This window comes from Crocodylus porosus, unplaced genomic scaffold, assembly GCF_001723895.1.
Source record: "Crocodylus porosus isolate Cpor-Errol unplaced genomic scaffold, CroPor_comp1, whole genome shotgun sequence".
Taxonomy (NCBI): Eukaryota; Metazoa; Chordata; order Crocodylia; family Crocodylidae; genus Crocodylus; species Crocodylus porosus.
The window spans coordinates 89,652,653-89,668,258 of NW_017728886.1; the positions used below are offsets into that span (position 1 = coordinate 89,652,653).

The 15,606-nt window shown below is 40.8% G+C and overlaps 1 protein-coding gene and 1 long non-coding RNA gene across 2 annotated transcripts in view; one reads left to right on the top strand and one right to left on the bottom strand.

The window, feature by feature from the left end:
• The window catches only part of POU6F2 (POU class 6 homeobox 2), a 337,454-nt gene that overhangs the window by 299,684 nt on the left and 22,164 nt on the right, over positions 1 to 15,606 (top strand). The window contains exon 6 of the mRNA XM_019539004.1: positions 11,192 to 11,398. Coding sequence (XP_019394549.1) covers positions 11,192 to 11,398 — 207 coding nt within the window. The remainder of the gene's footprint in view (positions 1 to 11,191; positions 11,399 to 15,606) is intronic.
• LOC109312766 overlaps positions 4,672 to 15,606 on the bottom strand; it is a 45,569-nt gene continuing 34,634 nt past the window's right edge. Inside the window, exon 2 of the long non-coding RNA XR_002101899.1 lies at positions 4,672 to 4,909. This is a non-coding gene — a long non-coding RNA (uncharacterized LOC109312766). The remainder of the gene's footprint in view (positions 4,910 to 15,606) is intronic.

Sequence of the window (15,606 nt, forward strand, 5' to 3'; positions counted from 1 at the left end):
GCTGACAGGCAAAACTCGTGTCATGGGTGCTTGTGCAACTGTGTCCATCTTGGGGCATGGGGGGACAGGGCTACTGCAGGCCTGGCTGCTAAGCTACTGTGTTACCAGTTAACAATTAATCATGATTCACTCAGGGACCAGCTCAATACACAGTACCTTGCTACTACATAACTACATAACAAGTTAATGAGCATGGATTAACACCTACAAAACCACAGACTAAGGAGAGGAAATAATCAATACAATCAGCTGCCCCAAGACTGACACAGTCAGTTGCACCTATCTTCTTGAAACTTGGCAGGCTTTGTAGTCTCAGCAAGGGCACCACTCCTGCAGTTTTGACCCCACTGTGGCTTAACACATACACGTGACGTGAGTTTTGCTTTCAAGAATTTGGGGTGTAGTTCCCCGCAAACCCTTGCAGCTAGCTTCTTGAAACTTGTCAGGCTTTGTTGCCTAACCAGAGGCTACCATCCCTGCGTATTTCATCCAAATCAGACAAAAAACAAAGTTATAGATATTTCATTGATTCCCCATTATACCCTATGGCCGGATCTCCAAAGTGGCTCCGAAGTGGTTTGGAAGCTCCAAACTGATTCAGAAATCCTAACAAAACCGGCACTTGGATCTGGACATGGTGCCTCAGATGCTGAAGCATCTGAAGCGTCTCCGGATCCAAAGCACAGTCCAAAGCCTCGTACAGCCCTACTATAAACGTATCACTGCTGATGGGCCAACTTGCTATACCTGGGGCAGGTGCTCTCAGAAATGACAATCATCTCCAGCGAATGACAGTAGAATTTCATGTCTGGGTGCAAGGACATTTTGACTGCTGTTGTTCACTTCCAGCCCCTCTAGTCAATTAACTTAGTTGTTTGAACCTTGAGCATGATGGAAAGCAGGAAAAAAATTCACTATCCAACAGCCATTGACTCTACTTTGTGACCTCTAGCAAGAGTAGGTAACATGGAATATCAAGTGTAAAAACAAGAGTTGAAATGTTTATTACCAGTAATAAAGCTACTGGGTTTTTTTCAATAGTGCTGAAGTACCTTGCTCTCATTAATTTGAGGCCTTCCTGCCACCAACTTAGGAATTTTCACTATTTTCATAAATGGCTTGTTCAGCCTTTAGCTTGTTAATTGTTTTTATGTGCATGCTTTGTTTTGGGTCATTTTGATTTGTAACAGCTTTTCTATTGTTTAAAAGATCAAAATAGATAATTAGGCTCCATCTTTTAAAATACTATGCAACAAGAATAAAGCTAGAGAGAAGTGCTTTTGGGCCATGTTACTGAAAAATCTCAGCTTTTCCCTTTAATAATTCACAGTGCATTTTCAAAAGAAACAGCAGCATTCACTTTGTGTCACTCTTTGGTTCACATCAGAAACAGCCCAATGAAGCCACAGTCTTTGCCTTTACTCAGCTGCTTCTGAGCAGAGACAGAAGCAGAAGTTAAACCATTCATTTGCCCATAATTTGCCACCTACCTTTGGCTGTTCTGGGAAAACAGCCAAACAATGTTGCATGCCTGTTTCTGACTAATGCATGGTGGGAAGGAATGAAAAACCACACATGAAACATTTTTGAACGTGACAATAACTTTAAACACTTCCAATCCCTATAAATGTAGCAGCAGTGATAGGGAAAGTGTGATTGCTGAGAAACATTGAAACAAAAAAAAGTACACAACCTTAGAACAATAAATATGCACAATTTGGACTTGCTTGGATTGAAGCAACTTCTCCTTAGCTTCTTCCCTTTGTAGAGATTAAAAAACCCAACATTCAGCATCAGGTTGTTACTGGCAAAAGAACTGTAGTCATATATACTGGGGGTGGCCAACCTGCCCCATGGGTGCCACAGGCGTCATGGCCAGCTTCTGTGTGGCATGTGGAAGATCAAGGAGGGGACAAGCAGCACAGTGGCAGGTAGGGCAGGAAGCAGAAAGCACAGCAGCAAAAAAAGTAGGGAGCACAGGGATAGAAGCAGAAAATGGAGCAGTAGATCAGACAGGAAACATAAGGTTGGGAACAGAAAGCAGAGCAGGAGGTTGGGTAATGAAGGGGATCAAAGTGACACTCAGGGAGGGTACAGGGCTAATTTGTGGTACACCTGCCAGAAAGGTTGGCCCCCACTTAGACACACAATGGATTAAAGTTGTTAAAAATAGAACAGTCTTATCTATTCTGGACTGGAGATGTCAAACATACAGCCCACAGGTCAGATCCAGCCCATGAAGCCACTCTTATCCAGCCTGCTGGACTACCAGCTCTGCTGGCAGAAGTGGCCTGCTGCAGAACTGTGATCACCGGTAGGAGGGTGAGCGAGGACTGACACAGCCCTGCTGTCTCCCTCTGGCTGCTTTGTCAGCTGCCACCACCACAACCCTAGATGCTAGCCCTCACTAAGTGCCCTGTGTTGGAGCCAGAGCTGGAGCCACCATTGTGGCAGGGGGCATACAGCAGCTGCAGCTCTAGTTCTAGTATAGGACATGCAGCACCAGAGCCCCAGCTCTGGCCTGGGGCATATGGCAGGGACTGAAACAGCTTGTCACATACTCCAGTCAAAAACCAAAGCTGCCACCCGCACATGCTCTGATCCAAAGCTGGAGCTGCTGCTGTCACCAGTGTGGCTGCTTGTAATTGCCCCTGTTTGGATCTGACCCACAAGGAGTCCTACAGTCCAGGTCCAGCTCAAGCACAAGGTGAGTTTGATACCCCGTTCTAGAAGATGGAGCGTGGGTTTGGGAGTCAGGCAAATTTTGAGGTCTCTCCTATTGCTTTATTTGAGATCTCCACTATTGCTTCATAGTTAATACTCAGGCAAGTCTTTGTATTCCCATCTGAAAATAGGGATAATAATGCCCTCTCATATTGTGATAGAGATAGATTCATTAATGTCTATGATACTGCCACATTGCTAATGGGTAAAGCTGTCCCTGCTGGATACTTATCTGTCTCCCATGTTTGCATCCTGTAAATGGGACCCATTTTGGGCTTCCCCTTTGGTTTCAGTAGGCTCCAAAGCTGTTTCTTGCTTTGACCACTCTAGCACAACTCCTGTCCATAGACTCTGGTGTCCCTTAAGGTAAATGAGACTTCATGACCCAGCGTTAAAACACCCTGGGGAGGATGTTATTCCCTTACAACAGCCCAGTTGCTTAAGCACACTTTCCCAGATCTCCAACTTTCTGGGCGCTCTGGCTTACCATTTTCCTCATCAGGAACATGAGCTAGCAGAAGTATATAACAGGTGGGTTTTGCAAAGGATTCTAATGCAGCTATCTTTACTTTAGGTTGCACAAGACAAAACAATAAAATACCTATACATCAACCATTCTTGATTTCTTCATCCATCTTAAGCATTCTTTGGGGTTCAATCAGTCTATGGCTTCTTCTTACAACATGGAATCTTCTATCATCGTTAGCTGATTTCTGCTTCTGGTCTGTTCTTATCTCCCAAAATGGCTATTGAAAGAACCATGTATCCAGGTTACAGCCATATTGATCTAGAGGCAAAGGGAATCAGAACTCATGATAGAGGTGATATATTTTATTAAACCAACTAGTTTTTTTCAAAAGTCTTTGATTGCAAGCTTTCAGGCACAAGCACCCTTCTTCAGGCATAGGAGAAAAGATTGTAAAAGTTCTCTTGGGTAGAAATGAAAGCTCATATTTCATAGGAGAGTTGAAGGTGTGGTAAAATCTTCTGTCTGACACAGTTCATTTTATGCAGATTCAGCTCAGAGAAAAGTTGGAATAGCCTGCTTACCAAAGTTGCTTGGTGGTAAGCAGGATGTAGTTATATTTCCTTCTGGTTATGGTGTTTCATATTCCACAGAGGAGTAAGAAGATGTAATGCTGTTCTGGGCAGACATTGAGAGAGCCAATCATTTACAACCTCCTTTGTCACATGACCTCTTGATCAGCTTCATCAAATGATCAAAGTCCCCTACTAGATGATCTGTTGCCACATGGCAAACAAGTCCTTCTGGGAACCAACAGCTCTTTTGTTCAAGGGTTGTTCCAGATGAATAAAGAACCATCAAATTCAATGCCTCTCCATTTTCAGCCTATGTAACTACACCCTATTTTGGTCCATCATGAGCATAAATGGATACCAGAACAGGTGAATAAGCTGCACATTGAAAAGGGAGTTTCCAAACAAGGCAGATATGTATACCAGAAGTTTAAGACTTCAAATATAAGCTGTACAGTTATATAGCCGGTTTTTCCAAATTACCATACTACAGTGATGACAGTGATAGAAAGATCACTTGGAAAGGAGTAATTCTATATCCATTCATAAGGCTTCGTGCCATAAATAAGGGAGAGAGAAACACCAAGTAAAGGATAAGGATAAAAAACTTGAGATCTATCTGTCCCAAGTACTATATAGCATAGGGGTCCTACAGAAAAAATAGTATGCAACCATTCAATTAGAAACTGAAGCATGTATATGCACAAAGAAACCAGAGTTGTACAGGCATTTTCTAACTTTTGACTGCTTAACTTTGCAACCTTAACAGTCTTTTAATGTAGTTTCTGTTAATGTAGTATTGATATCAAAGTACAAAAAAATTACATGCAGATATCCCCTTACTAAGTGCAAGAAAGAAAGGCACTTCCTTAATCACAGGTATTAGTCAAAATGCATTGAAACAAGATATACATATAATTTTATTAATTACTTTTTTTGAAAAATGCACTTTGTTAAATCTGTGATTGCACACAAGGAAGCTACATTACATACAGTCAAAAATAGGTTCTTAAAATGAGACATGTCTTAAAATGAGCAGCCTTAAGAGTGGGTAGTGCTGCCATTTTTTTCCTGTGAGCAGTACTGTCTTGCAAAAATCTAGGAGCAATATTGTCTTGCAAATTTCATAATAAAGTCTTTTTCACATCTAGAGGGCAAGAAATAATCAAATACATTTTAGAACATCAGAGACATTTTTCTTATTTTGTTATTTTTATGGAATCAAATTACTTTTGAATAGGTAAAGTGTGATATTAAAGAAGTCCTTTAAATACCAAGTATACAGCATGACATACTTTAAAAACAACAAAACGAACATATTAGTGGGCATTTCACTTTAGCAACACTAGAAAATAACTATAAAATTTTAATGAAATAAATAATATTTAAAAGTACCAAATAGTTCCAGTGGGGGTTTTGGGTACCCTCAAATTCTTTTTTTTTTTCCTAGAGACAGAATTAAATCAAATACAATTCACATGAATAGGTTATACCCACAGGGATGTTACCCCTATATAGCTGATGTTTATATTTACTAAGTCTTTTTCGAAGTTAGGAGTGAACTAATTTGCCCATAGAATCTATTTAATAGTTGGAAGCATAAAGAAATAATAAACCCCTAATTACTGCCAATTCAAAGTGCAGTTGATAAACCTGTTATATCCAGAGAAATGACGAGGAGAAAATAATTTTCATAAAACTAGAAAGACATTGAAGCCTGGGGGTGAAATTCTGGCCTCCAAGCCAATGGCAAAACAACAGACAACCCAATAACAAATTTGAATAGGACCAGGGTTTCTCTTATAGTATATTAGAGATGAGCCTTTTGCTCCCCAAGAAAGCTAAGACCTGGAGCGAAATTTTGCAGCTGAGGTGCCTCATTGATTTAAGTCAGCACTGTAGGTTGTGCCGTTACGTGGTGTCATCCATTTAAATCAATGGAACTCTACTGGTTCACAGCAGCCAAGGATCTGGCTCTATAAATGTTCACAGAAGCACTCATCCACATGAGGAAATGAAGAAAAAGGACCTATGAAAATGTCTTTCATTTTCAAACCTGCTCTGTTGATTATTTTACAAACTCCACTTACAGGTTCACTGCCAAGGGTTTGTGCTTACTTTGAGTACCTTGAATCTGGAAAGGATACTGAACTAGACAAGAAACCTTCTAAAAATATGTTTTATAGTATAAGGGGACTTTTTTAGACTTTTGTCATCCCAAGGTTGTGTGTAGAACAAACTTGAGTGCTAGCCTAGACTTAGTAAGAAGGTTCTTGGACTTTGTGGTTAGAGCTGGTCCTGGCATTTTCCAGAACTGTTAGATTATCTTTTTTTTCTTTGTCAGGAAATGTCAAATCTGAAACTTTTCATAGAAACAACTTTTTTGATAAACGATTCATCAGAAAAGGTTTCTCAGGTCCTGTAGGAATTTCTGGTCAAAATGGTAGGAGAAGTGACCTATTCCAAACTAATAAACAAGTTAGTAGTTATAATATTCATGTGAGCTTTGGGAAGCTCACGTTCAAATGCTTATCTTAGTGATTGGTGACAAGTAGTAGCCTGATGGGCATGTGCCTGAGACATGAGAGAATGGTAGAGGAGGTGTTTGAACCTTAACCTCCCACATGCTCTCACAAGCAGGCTCTTGGCTATATTGGAGTGGATAACATGCCTTCTGACTCTCCCATTTTTCACAAAACATGGTGAAAGCTCTGGGTTTTGTTCTAATGCAGAAAATATTAAGGTTTTTGAAATTACAAGTTTCACAGGACAGAAAAATACTTCCTATTCAGTTCTACTCATGGTTACCAACCTCACATTTGATTCCTCGATGCATTTGCATGTTTAACCTTGCTGAGTAGCTCAGCGGTATGCATGCTCTCTCTGCTCTGTCTCTAGTTTTGTGTGCGTGTGTGTGTGTGTGTGTGTGTGTGTGTGTGTGTGTGTGTAGGGCACTGTACAGTCCAGTCTGACACACTAATGCATATAGATATCCTTCTGCTTCTGACCTTACAAACTGTCCACTTCAGCACTGTCATTCTATAAATGTCCATCTGCAATCCAAGAAATGCATTTTAAATGTGGATGCAAACATTTCTATTACTGATAAAAACCAGCGCAGCATTTTTTGCCTTGCGGGGATTAGAACCGTGATAGTTAAAGTTATAGGTCCAGTAATGACACTTCAAGGCCATGTCCTTTCCTGCCATGGAAAAGCAAGGAGAACCCTTTGCAAAGTTTCTGCTGATGAAGGAAAGAAGGGTAATTCTTCCCATTTGATAATGTATGTAGAAAGTAAGAGAATGTATGATGTGGCCCACATACCTAAGTCATGTGAGTTAGCTGAAATATAAATCCTGCACCAGCTGAACTTTGCTGGTTTAATTAATGATGAAAGTCAGAACCTGCAAAACACTGTGTTTTAATAATTGTTCAAATTAATCCCTGCTTCTTAATGAACAATCCCCTTTCCTCATAGCTGGTAGCACAGGTGCAGTCCAATTAAGGATACCTAAGAAAGTGAGAAGAGAGCATAGTCTGGAGAAACAGGCACAAGTACAATTCTGCCTTCCAAGCCTGACACTGCAATCATTTGCTATTTGACCTTGGAGAAGCCACTTCACCTCCCTATCTCAGTTTTCCCATATGTTGTATGGGGGTAGTAATGCTCATCTACCTTAACAGGTTGTGATCAATAGAAATTAGCTAATACTTGTACAGTGCTTTGACCATGAAAAATGTATACAGTAGTTAATATATAGCACACTAATATATGGCCCTTCATCTGGTCCTCCCACAGAAATGTTCATCTCTTCATTCCAAAGCCTATAGTTTTTCCCTTCCTCCTACTCATGCCATTGCATCCTTATAATACTTGATAAAATATTTACTCTTAAGAAAAAGAGCATCTAAAAAAAGCGTGTAAACACATCAGTATAACAGCCTAGAGTAACTGAAGAACCAAAGAGGAATTACTTAAAGAAACTATATATTTTCAAGTTGGCAAGGCCAGATGATTTGGCTGAGGTAATTGTAGAAGAATACGGGGAGAACATGAGTATATGGGGAGATTGCATGATCACAGATGGTTGGAAAAGGGTAAATAAAGTGCTCATCTTTAAGAAAGGGAAGGAGGATCTGGGGCACCACAGACCAGTCAACCTCACCTCAATACCTGGAAAGATCATGGAGCAGGTCTTCGAGGAATCTCCTATGGAACACGTAGGCCAGATCTGCATGAGATGCTGACTGCACAGCTGTTACTCCTCAGTCATTTAGTACTTGCATATCCAAGTACTAAATGACTGCACAATAATTGGTGTTACTGCACAGTAGCACCCCCACATGGCTTCATCATGATGCTGACTGCTCAGTAGCTTGTTACTAATGCACAGCCAGCATCTCATGTAGATGCGGCCCTAGAGAAGGACAAGGTGTTCGAGAACAGTTAACTTGGATTCACCAAGAGCAAGTCATGCCTGACCAACCTAACTTCCTAATTTCCAGACGACAGGTTCTGTGGAATGAGGAGAACAATTGATGGGATATACCTTGATTTTAGCAAGGATTTTGACACTGTCTCCTACAACAATCTAAGGAAATAGAGATTAGAAGAAAGTACTGTAAGGTGGATTTCATAATTGACCAGATCATCAGGTTCAAAAAGCTCATGTATGGCCCTATGTCTACTTAGGAAGAGGTATCAAGTAGAGATCCCCAGGGTATGCCCTGGGTCCAGTGTTCCTTAATATCTTCATTAATGATTTGACTGATGGGATTGAGTGCACATTTAGCAAATTTTCAGATTACATGAAGCTGAGTTGCAGACATTTTGGAAGGTAGGGCTAAGATCAAGAATGACCTGAAAAGACTGGAAAAATGGTCCACAGTGAATCAGATAAGATTCAACAAAGGACAAGTGCAAAGTCTTGGACTTGGAAGAGAATAATTACATACAAAAATGCAGACTGGGGAATGATGATCCAGGCTGCAGTATTGCAGAGAAGGACCTAGGGGTTACAGTGGACTAGAAGCTGCAAAAAAAGCCAATAGCACACTGGATTGTATACTGGAAAATACTGAAGTCCCTCTTGTAAATCAAGGGAAATTATTCTTCTGCTTTATTCAGCACTGGTGAAGTCTCACCTGGAGTCCTGTGTCGAGTTTTGGACTCCACATTTTCAAGAAGAACATGGATAGTTTGGAAAGAGTCCCCTCAGGGATTGATAAAAATGAGACCTGAGAAGTAAGATTTATGAGAATAAAGCTAAAAAGAAGCAGTTTACTTAGTCTGAAAAAGAGAAGACTGAGGGGCAATTTCATAGCAATCTTCAAATATGTGAAAGGTGATTACAGAGAGGATGGAAATGGGCAGAACTTTCTGATGCCTCCTGCTTTTGAGGGTGGTCAAGCACTGGAACAGGCTGCCTAGAGAAACTGTGGAATCTCCATCCATGGAAATTTTCACGGTCAGGTTGGACAGAAACCTGGATGGGATGGTTGAGTCAAGGATAAGCCTGCCTTGAACAGGGGGCTGGACTAAATGACCTTGTGACCAGCCCTACTTTCCTATGATCTCCCTAGATAGAGCTTGATGCTACTCTGTGATTAGCAAAAGCATGGATCTCAACAAAGCTCCACCAGTCCTCCATATTTGAGGTCATATGGGTATCCCTTTTAATTTTCAGTCAGAGATCCAAGTTTTTCTGGACTTTCACTAAACAATTTTTAAAAGCTAATTTTACATTGGATTGTATTAAAATCCACACCATATTTTCCATTGAATTAGTAAAATATTTATTATTGAAATCAATAGGATATGTACCCATTTATTCTGGAGATAAGTGTGTCCTTAAAATATCTTGAAAAATATTTCTCTGTGCACTTTATCTGAAGTTTGTTTTACATGCTGTAATACTTGCAAAAGGATCCTACCACCTTTCAGACAGAATATATCTATCATCCTATCTTTAGTTCAGTTTTACAGCATGTTGATATATTAGGAAATGGCATAGTGCTCTACACTCTGATTTCAAACACTATGAAACCACAGGTTGAGAGGGAACAACTTACCTCTTCCATCTCCTAAGGCACTTCTATAGAGGTCAGCAGAGATTATTGTGTGTGGCTCTTTTAGATGAGACATCTCTATGAACTTTAAAAGCTCTGATGTGATGTGTTAAATAGATCCCTTTACATTGACTTATGGTCTTTACAGTATCATAAAGGGTGCTGATAGACATGCAGCTCCCTGCTGTAACTCATGGCGCTTTACAAAAAGCGCCATGAGTTATAGCAACCACCTCTTTCATCCCCCTGACACAGTAGATGTTTGCTGTTGGGTCAGGAAGGTGGAGGATTGAGCTGCACTTTGGAGACAATCCAGGAAGAGCCGCATGTCTGTAGCCTCTCTCCCTTAGCCCCGCACCCTCCCAGCATGCTGTCTTCAGGGGAGGGGGGAAAAGGGAGGGAAGGGAGTTTGGACTGCAGTTTACCCAGCCTACTCTGGAGTAGGGATGAGTGGATTGGAGCCCTCCCTGGATGGCTCCAATCCAGCTACCCCTACTCCAGCACAGGCTGGGCAAACCCCAGACCAAGCTCCCTCCCTTCCTTTCTCCCCACTCCCATCATGAGACAGTACCAGGGGCAGGGCTGGGCTGCATGAGACCAGCCTCAATCAGACCAAAGTTAATGAAGGCAATCCACTTTGGACCACCTTCATCTGAAACCTCATGTAATGAGGGTTAATTTATCATACAACTGGGCACTTTTAAAGTGCTCTGCAGCTGTGTGCTTCCGCCAAGGCACAGCTGTAGAGTGTTTTCAAGGTGCAAATTGTGCAACAAATGTCATTTTTGTCAGCACCCAAAGTGACTGTAAACAAATTTAAGGGGCTCAAATGTGGAGGAGTTTATCAATCCCATTCAAATTTGGCTCCCAGACCATTTACTTTTAGCAGTAAGTTTTGCCCAGTTTTCTCAGACAAAATTACCACTTGCCCCACTATTTTGTCATGATACTTAGTTATTATGAAGAAGTGGCTACATTTTAGTGTTCACTGGTGATGCGCGCGTGTGTGTGTACATGTACTTACTGAGCCACATCCTGCAATAGTTGTTATAGATGCTCATGGTCACCTGCAGAAATGAGTCAATATTTTCTGAAGCAGTGTGGGATTAAAAGTGCTATAGATATATAAAATAGTGGAGATTGTGGTAAACATATTTAAGGTATTTGATTCTTAGGGATGAATTTATGGAAAGCAGGCCACCTAGATTTGCATGCATTCATCTCTCTTCCTCTTGGTCTCTGTTTCAACACACACACACATTGCTACAATTACTTATTACAATTACTTATAACAAGTAATTCATTATTATAGATACCTGTGTTACATGTAGATTTTCATCTCTTCTTTTGTTTCCTTTAGATTATTGGAACAATTCCACTGATGCCTAATCCAGTCCCATCCAACCAGGCACCAGGCGGAGCTCAGGGCCTTCAAGTGCAGCCAATTACTCCACAGTTATTGACCAATGCCCAGGGTCAAATCATTGCTACAGTCATTGGAAACCAGATACTACCAGTGATCAACACCCAGGGAATAACACTATCACCACTCAAACCAGGCCAACAGGTAAATTATCTCTCTTCTGAATTATTTAAAAAATAGTTGCAGTGAAGTAACCATCTGCTCATCCTTCTCTTCCACAGTCTTTTTGAAATCTCCCCCTTGTATTACCATTCAGTGTACTGCCATGAAAGATATATTTTAATCATTATTAGACCCATTCATCAGCTTATCCAGGTTATAAAAAAGAATTTGAGTGTTCAGTCTTGTTTTCCTTTCTTATAAGGCTTCAACTGGTAATATGTTATTTTGAAAGGAAAACTTTCCTAAAACTGAATAAAAAGGTCAGCAGGCTGCCTGTGCTTAGATTGCCCACTGGACTAGCGTGGCTGAGGTACTCACACCACTTTCTTGTGTACCAACAGCACACAAGGGAGTGATAGAGCTCCCATCACATCTGGCTCCCCTCCCCAAACAGCTATTTACTGAATGGAGTGACTTATTTTAAAAGTGCTTCCATAATGTAAGAGTGGAAGAATACAGCAAGGTCAATTTTATTACAAACAGAAAAAAGAATATTTTATTCATTAATCTTCTCCATTAGGGAAAATTAGAAACAGAGGTGTTTGTAAGCACAGAAAAGCAAGGGAAAGGCCTTTGAGACATATTGTCATTCAATTTAACGTACCATGCAATCCACAAATTTCCAGAGAGATGTAGGAAAGGTTTCTACAGTTCATTAAATCCTTCACTATTGTCTAGTACAGTAAAGGTAAGATTAATTAGTTCTTGCCATGTTTAGAAAGCAAAGAAATGAAATGCCATCTGAGCTAAAACCTTTTCATCTGGAGAAGGAAAACCTAAGTGGAGAAAAAACAATGCAATGATGTTGAGGTGCAATTGTCAAAACAAAACACATTTTCAAAGGACTAGTCATTTGAATGGTCAAGTTGTTATTCTTGGTACTGTTATTGATCATTTCTTTGTTTCCTAGCCATCAAAAAGTTATTCCCTTCTCTCCTCAAATCTTAGTTGGCTGCCCCCCCTCCTTTTTTTGTTGAATTTCAGCATACAGTGAACTCTAGGGGTATGTCTACACTGAAGCAGTGGCACACTATGACAGAGGCAGCCTGAGGCATATCCTGTGTACCTACTCTTGCTCACATACCCCAAGCCCTGAATTGCACCACTGAGGCATCTGCAGGGCTGTCCCCAATGGCCACCCTTAAGCATTCCAAAGGCCAAGCTCTCAAGAACAGTCCCAGAGGTAATCAGTGGGAGCAGGTATATAGACTAGGCCTGTGTGAAGTAGCAAGTATTTGCTTTGATTTCAGCCGATTTGGAGGACAGTGATTCGATTCGGAGACTCAAATCACTGTCCCAATTTGATTCGGCCAAATCAGATCCAAAAGATTTGGCGCCGGTTCAGAAATTCGGCCATAAACTAAACAGGCAGCTGACAAAGCTGCCTCTAGCTGGTAAGTCTGTTGGGGTTGCGGGATGGGGGAGGGAAGAGGTGTGGGGAGGGAGAGATTGGGACTGGGGTTGGGACAAGCTGCCTAGCTGGGGCAGGGGGGGTCCATTACTTGGGGAAGGGGGGAAGCGGAAGTGGGGCAGATGCAGTGGGGAGGGCAGGATGTGGGCGCTACTTACTCCAGGAGGAAGGGGGCAAGTGGCAGCAGGGGATAGCCCCCACTCCCAGCGCTGCCACACCCGTATCCCATATGCTGTCCCCCAAGAGCAGAGATAGACCACTGCAGAGTGCTTTTGAAACTTGCCCCCCCAGAGAACTTTGGACAGAGAGGTATGTAAATAGCACAGGCCATCTATGCCCTTCTACTGCAGAGCCTGAACATGGATTAGGAAACTCAGCAGTGGATTAGGAAACTTTCTTCTAGGAACATAGATTAGGAAACTTCCTTCTAATCAGTCTACCAAGGGGACAGAGATTCTCCCCATAACCCAACACCCTACTTAGGAGTGACAGTCACAAAAGCCATTCTCTTCAGATCCCCTGTGAAATTCAGGAGTCTAAGGACAGCTATGGAATACAAGGGTCTTGGCAGAAGCCTAACAATGCTAAATTCTGTTCACCTCCATGGCACTACAGCTCACTGCGAAGCCATACTCCCATAGGCCTCATCCTGACTGTTACAGACTATTCAAAATAGTGCTGCAAGTGGGGATTAGATTCAAGCTACTGAAATTATGGGGCTGCATATGATGCTAGTCCCAGATATATACTTGAATAATGAGAATGAAACTTAAAAAGCAAATAAGTGGGTCCTCAAGTAGATTTTATTTTCAAAGGAGAAATACAGGTTTTTTAAGATTAAAGTTAAGCTTTACATAAGATCAGTTGCTCAGGACCCAGTCTTGTTTTCAGTCAAACTCCTGAGTATCAGGAGGCCACAAACGATTCCACTTAGAAATATCATCCTACCTTAAAATTATTATAATCTGGCAAAGAATATTGTCCTGAATTTAGACTTAAAAAAGAAAACAAGTACAAAATCACCAGAATATGAAAAATACTATGAAATCTCTATTTTGATAGGAGCTACAGAAAAATCTTTCTATGTGTTTGTACTCCCTCTACTGGCTCTCAAGGTTTTAACTAAAGGTTGTCACTAAAGGCAGTGGGAGTTTTGCCATTGAATTCAAAATTGAGGGATAAGGACCTGGTTCTGCTTGGGGATGATACTGGTCCATAGCTGAAGAAGCAAATGAGATGTAACCGGATTGATGGTTGGGTCATTTGAAAAGTGAATGAGATTAAACAAACCATAAATCAGTACTGAATGTATCCTATTGTCTACTACATTTAGAGTAACAAGTTTGACTAATCCTATGTTATCAGGCCTGACTTCTGGAAGAACTAAGTGCTAACAACTGCAGTACAAAAACGGAATATATTCACAGTCTTTGAAGATCAAGCCATACCATATTTGCAGGGTAATTTTCCAATCACCTTTTTTTTTGAGGCCTAAAAGTATAAAAAAGGAATAAATGAAATAAAAGTGATCTAGTAAAATGCAGGGATTACAGCCAGTCTCGGTTCATCATGCAACTTTATCATCCTTTTGGAAATTCAGCAGTAAAAGGACTTTGCAGATTGTGTCAGGTGCTTTTGTGCCCTATGCTGGGACTATATCCAGGTGATGGTTAACCCAATCAGTCTTGGTAATAGCTGAGGTTTCCTCTGACTTTTTCAGTAGACCAGTCATATAAATGACTTCGGCCCTCTGGATTTTCTCAATACATATATGAGCCCATTATGAACTGCAGTCAGGAACAGCCTTTTTTTACTTTCATTTTGAGATAAACAGAAGTCTCTTTTCCTAGAATATATGTGGGATTTTCATTTCCAACACACTGGTATCTCATTTGAGGATTGAATATTCATTACAAAGCATGCGTAATAGTAAAGTCTTTCACTGTTTTGCCATACACCAGAAATACCTTCTTTACAGCCATTTTCTGTTCCAAATGTTGTGTTAAAAATACTGGACCAAATTTGGATCTGTGATAAATAATTTGTAGTGTAAGACAGTAGCACAGGGCTCAGTCATGCCATCACTGTATGTGCTTATATTGAAAGATAATAAATCTTCCTCTAAAGAGTCTACAGTCTAAATGGATAAGATAGACAAAGGATAAAAGAGAAAAAGTATTACCCCCTTCTACAGGAGGAAAACTGAGGAAGCAGATGTTCAAAAATATGAGATATTCAAAAATGTTTCAGTGATTTAGAAGGAAAAATTCCATTAAAAATTCCCATTCTAAAAATCTTGCCCCAAAAAATAGAGCTCAGGGACAGTACCAGGAATGGATCTAACGTGTGAGCCCAGTGCTGCACACAAATGTAAATTCTTCAGTGGAGTTCCCTCAAATACGCACCAGAATCTGGTCTTTAAGTAGGCAGCCTCTGAAGGAGCTAGTTTGGGTCTCAGAAGGGCTATAGCTATATTAACGCAGCAATGCACCCAAGCAAATACGCTGTTTCGCAGCCTGGGTAGAATGCCAAACTGAAATGACTATATATCTTCTAGTACTCAAAGTAACTAAGTTAGAGCCTGCTTGTGTATCTTTGCATAGCAAAGACAACATACCCTTAATTGCTTTTGAAACTTTATCCTAAATGATTATCATGTCTGCCGAGGATGACAACTTATAGCCCTTGCACATTGTTTTTAGCCTAAGGCATCTATGGTTCTTTTTGGTTATTGATATGAATGTCTTGCCAAGCTCTTGGTTTCAATTATGTCATGCAA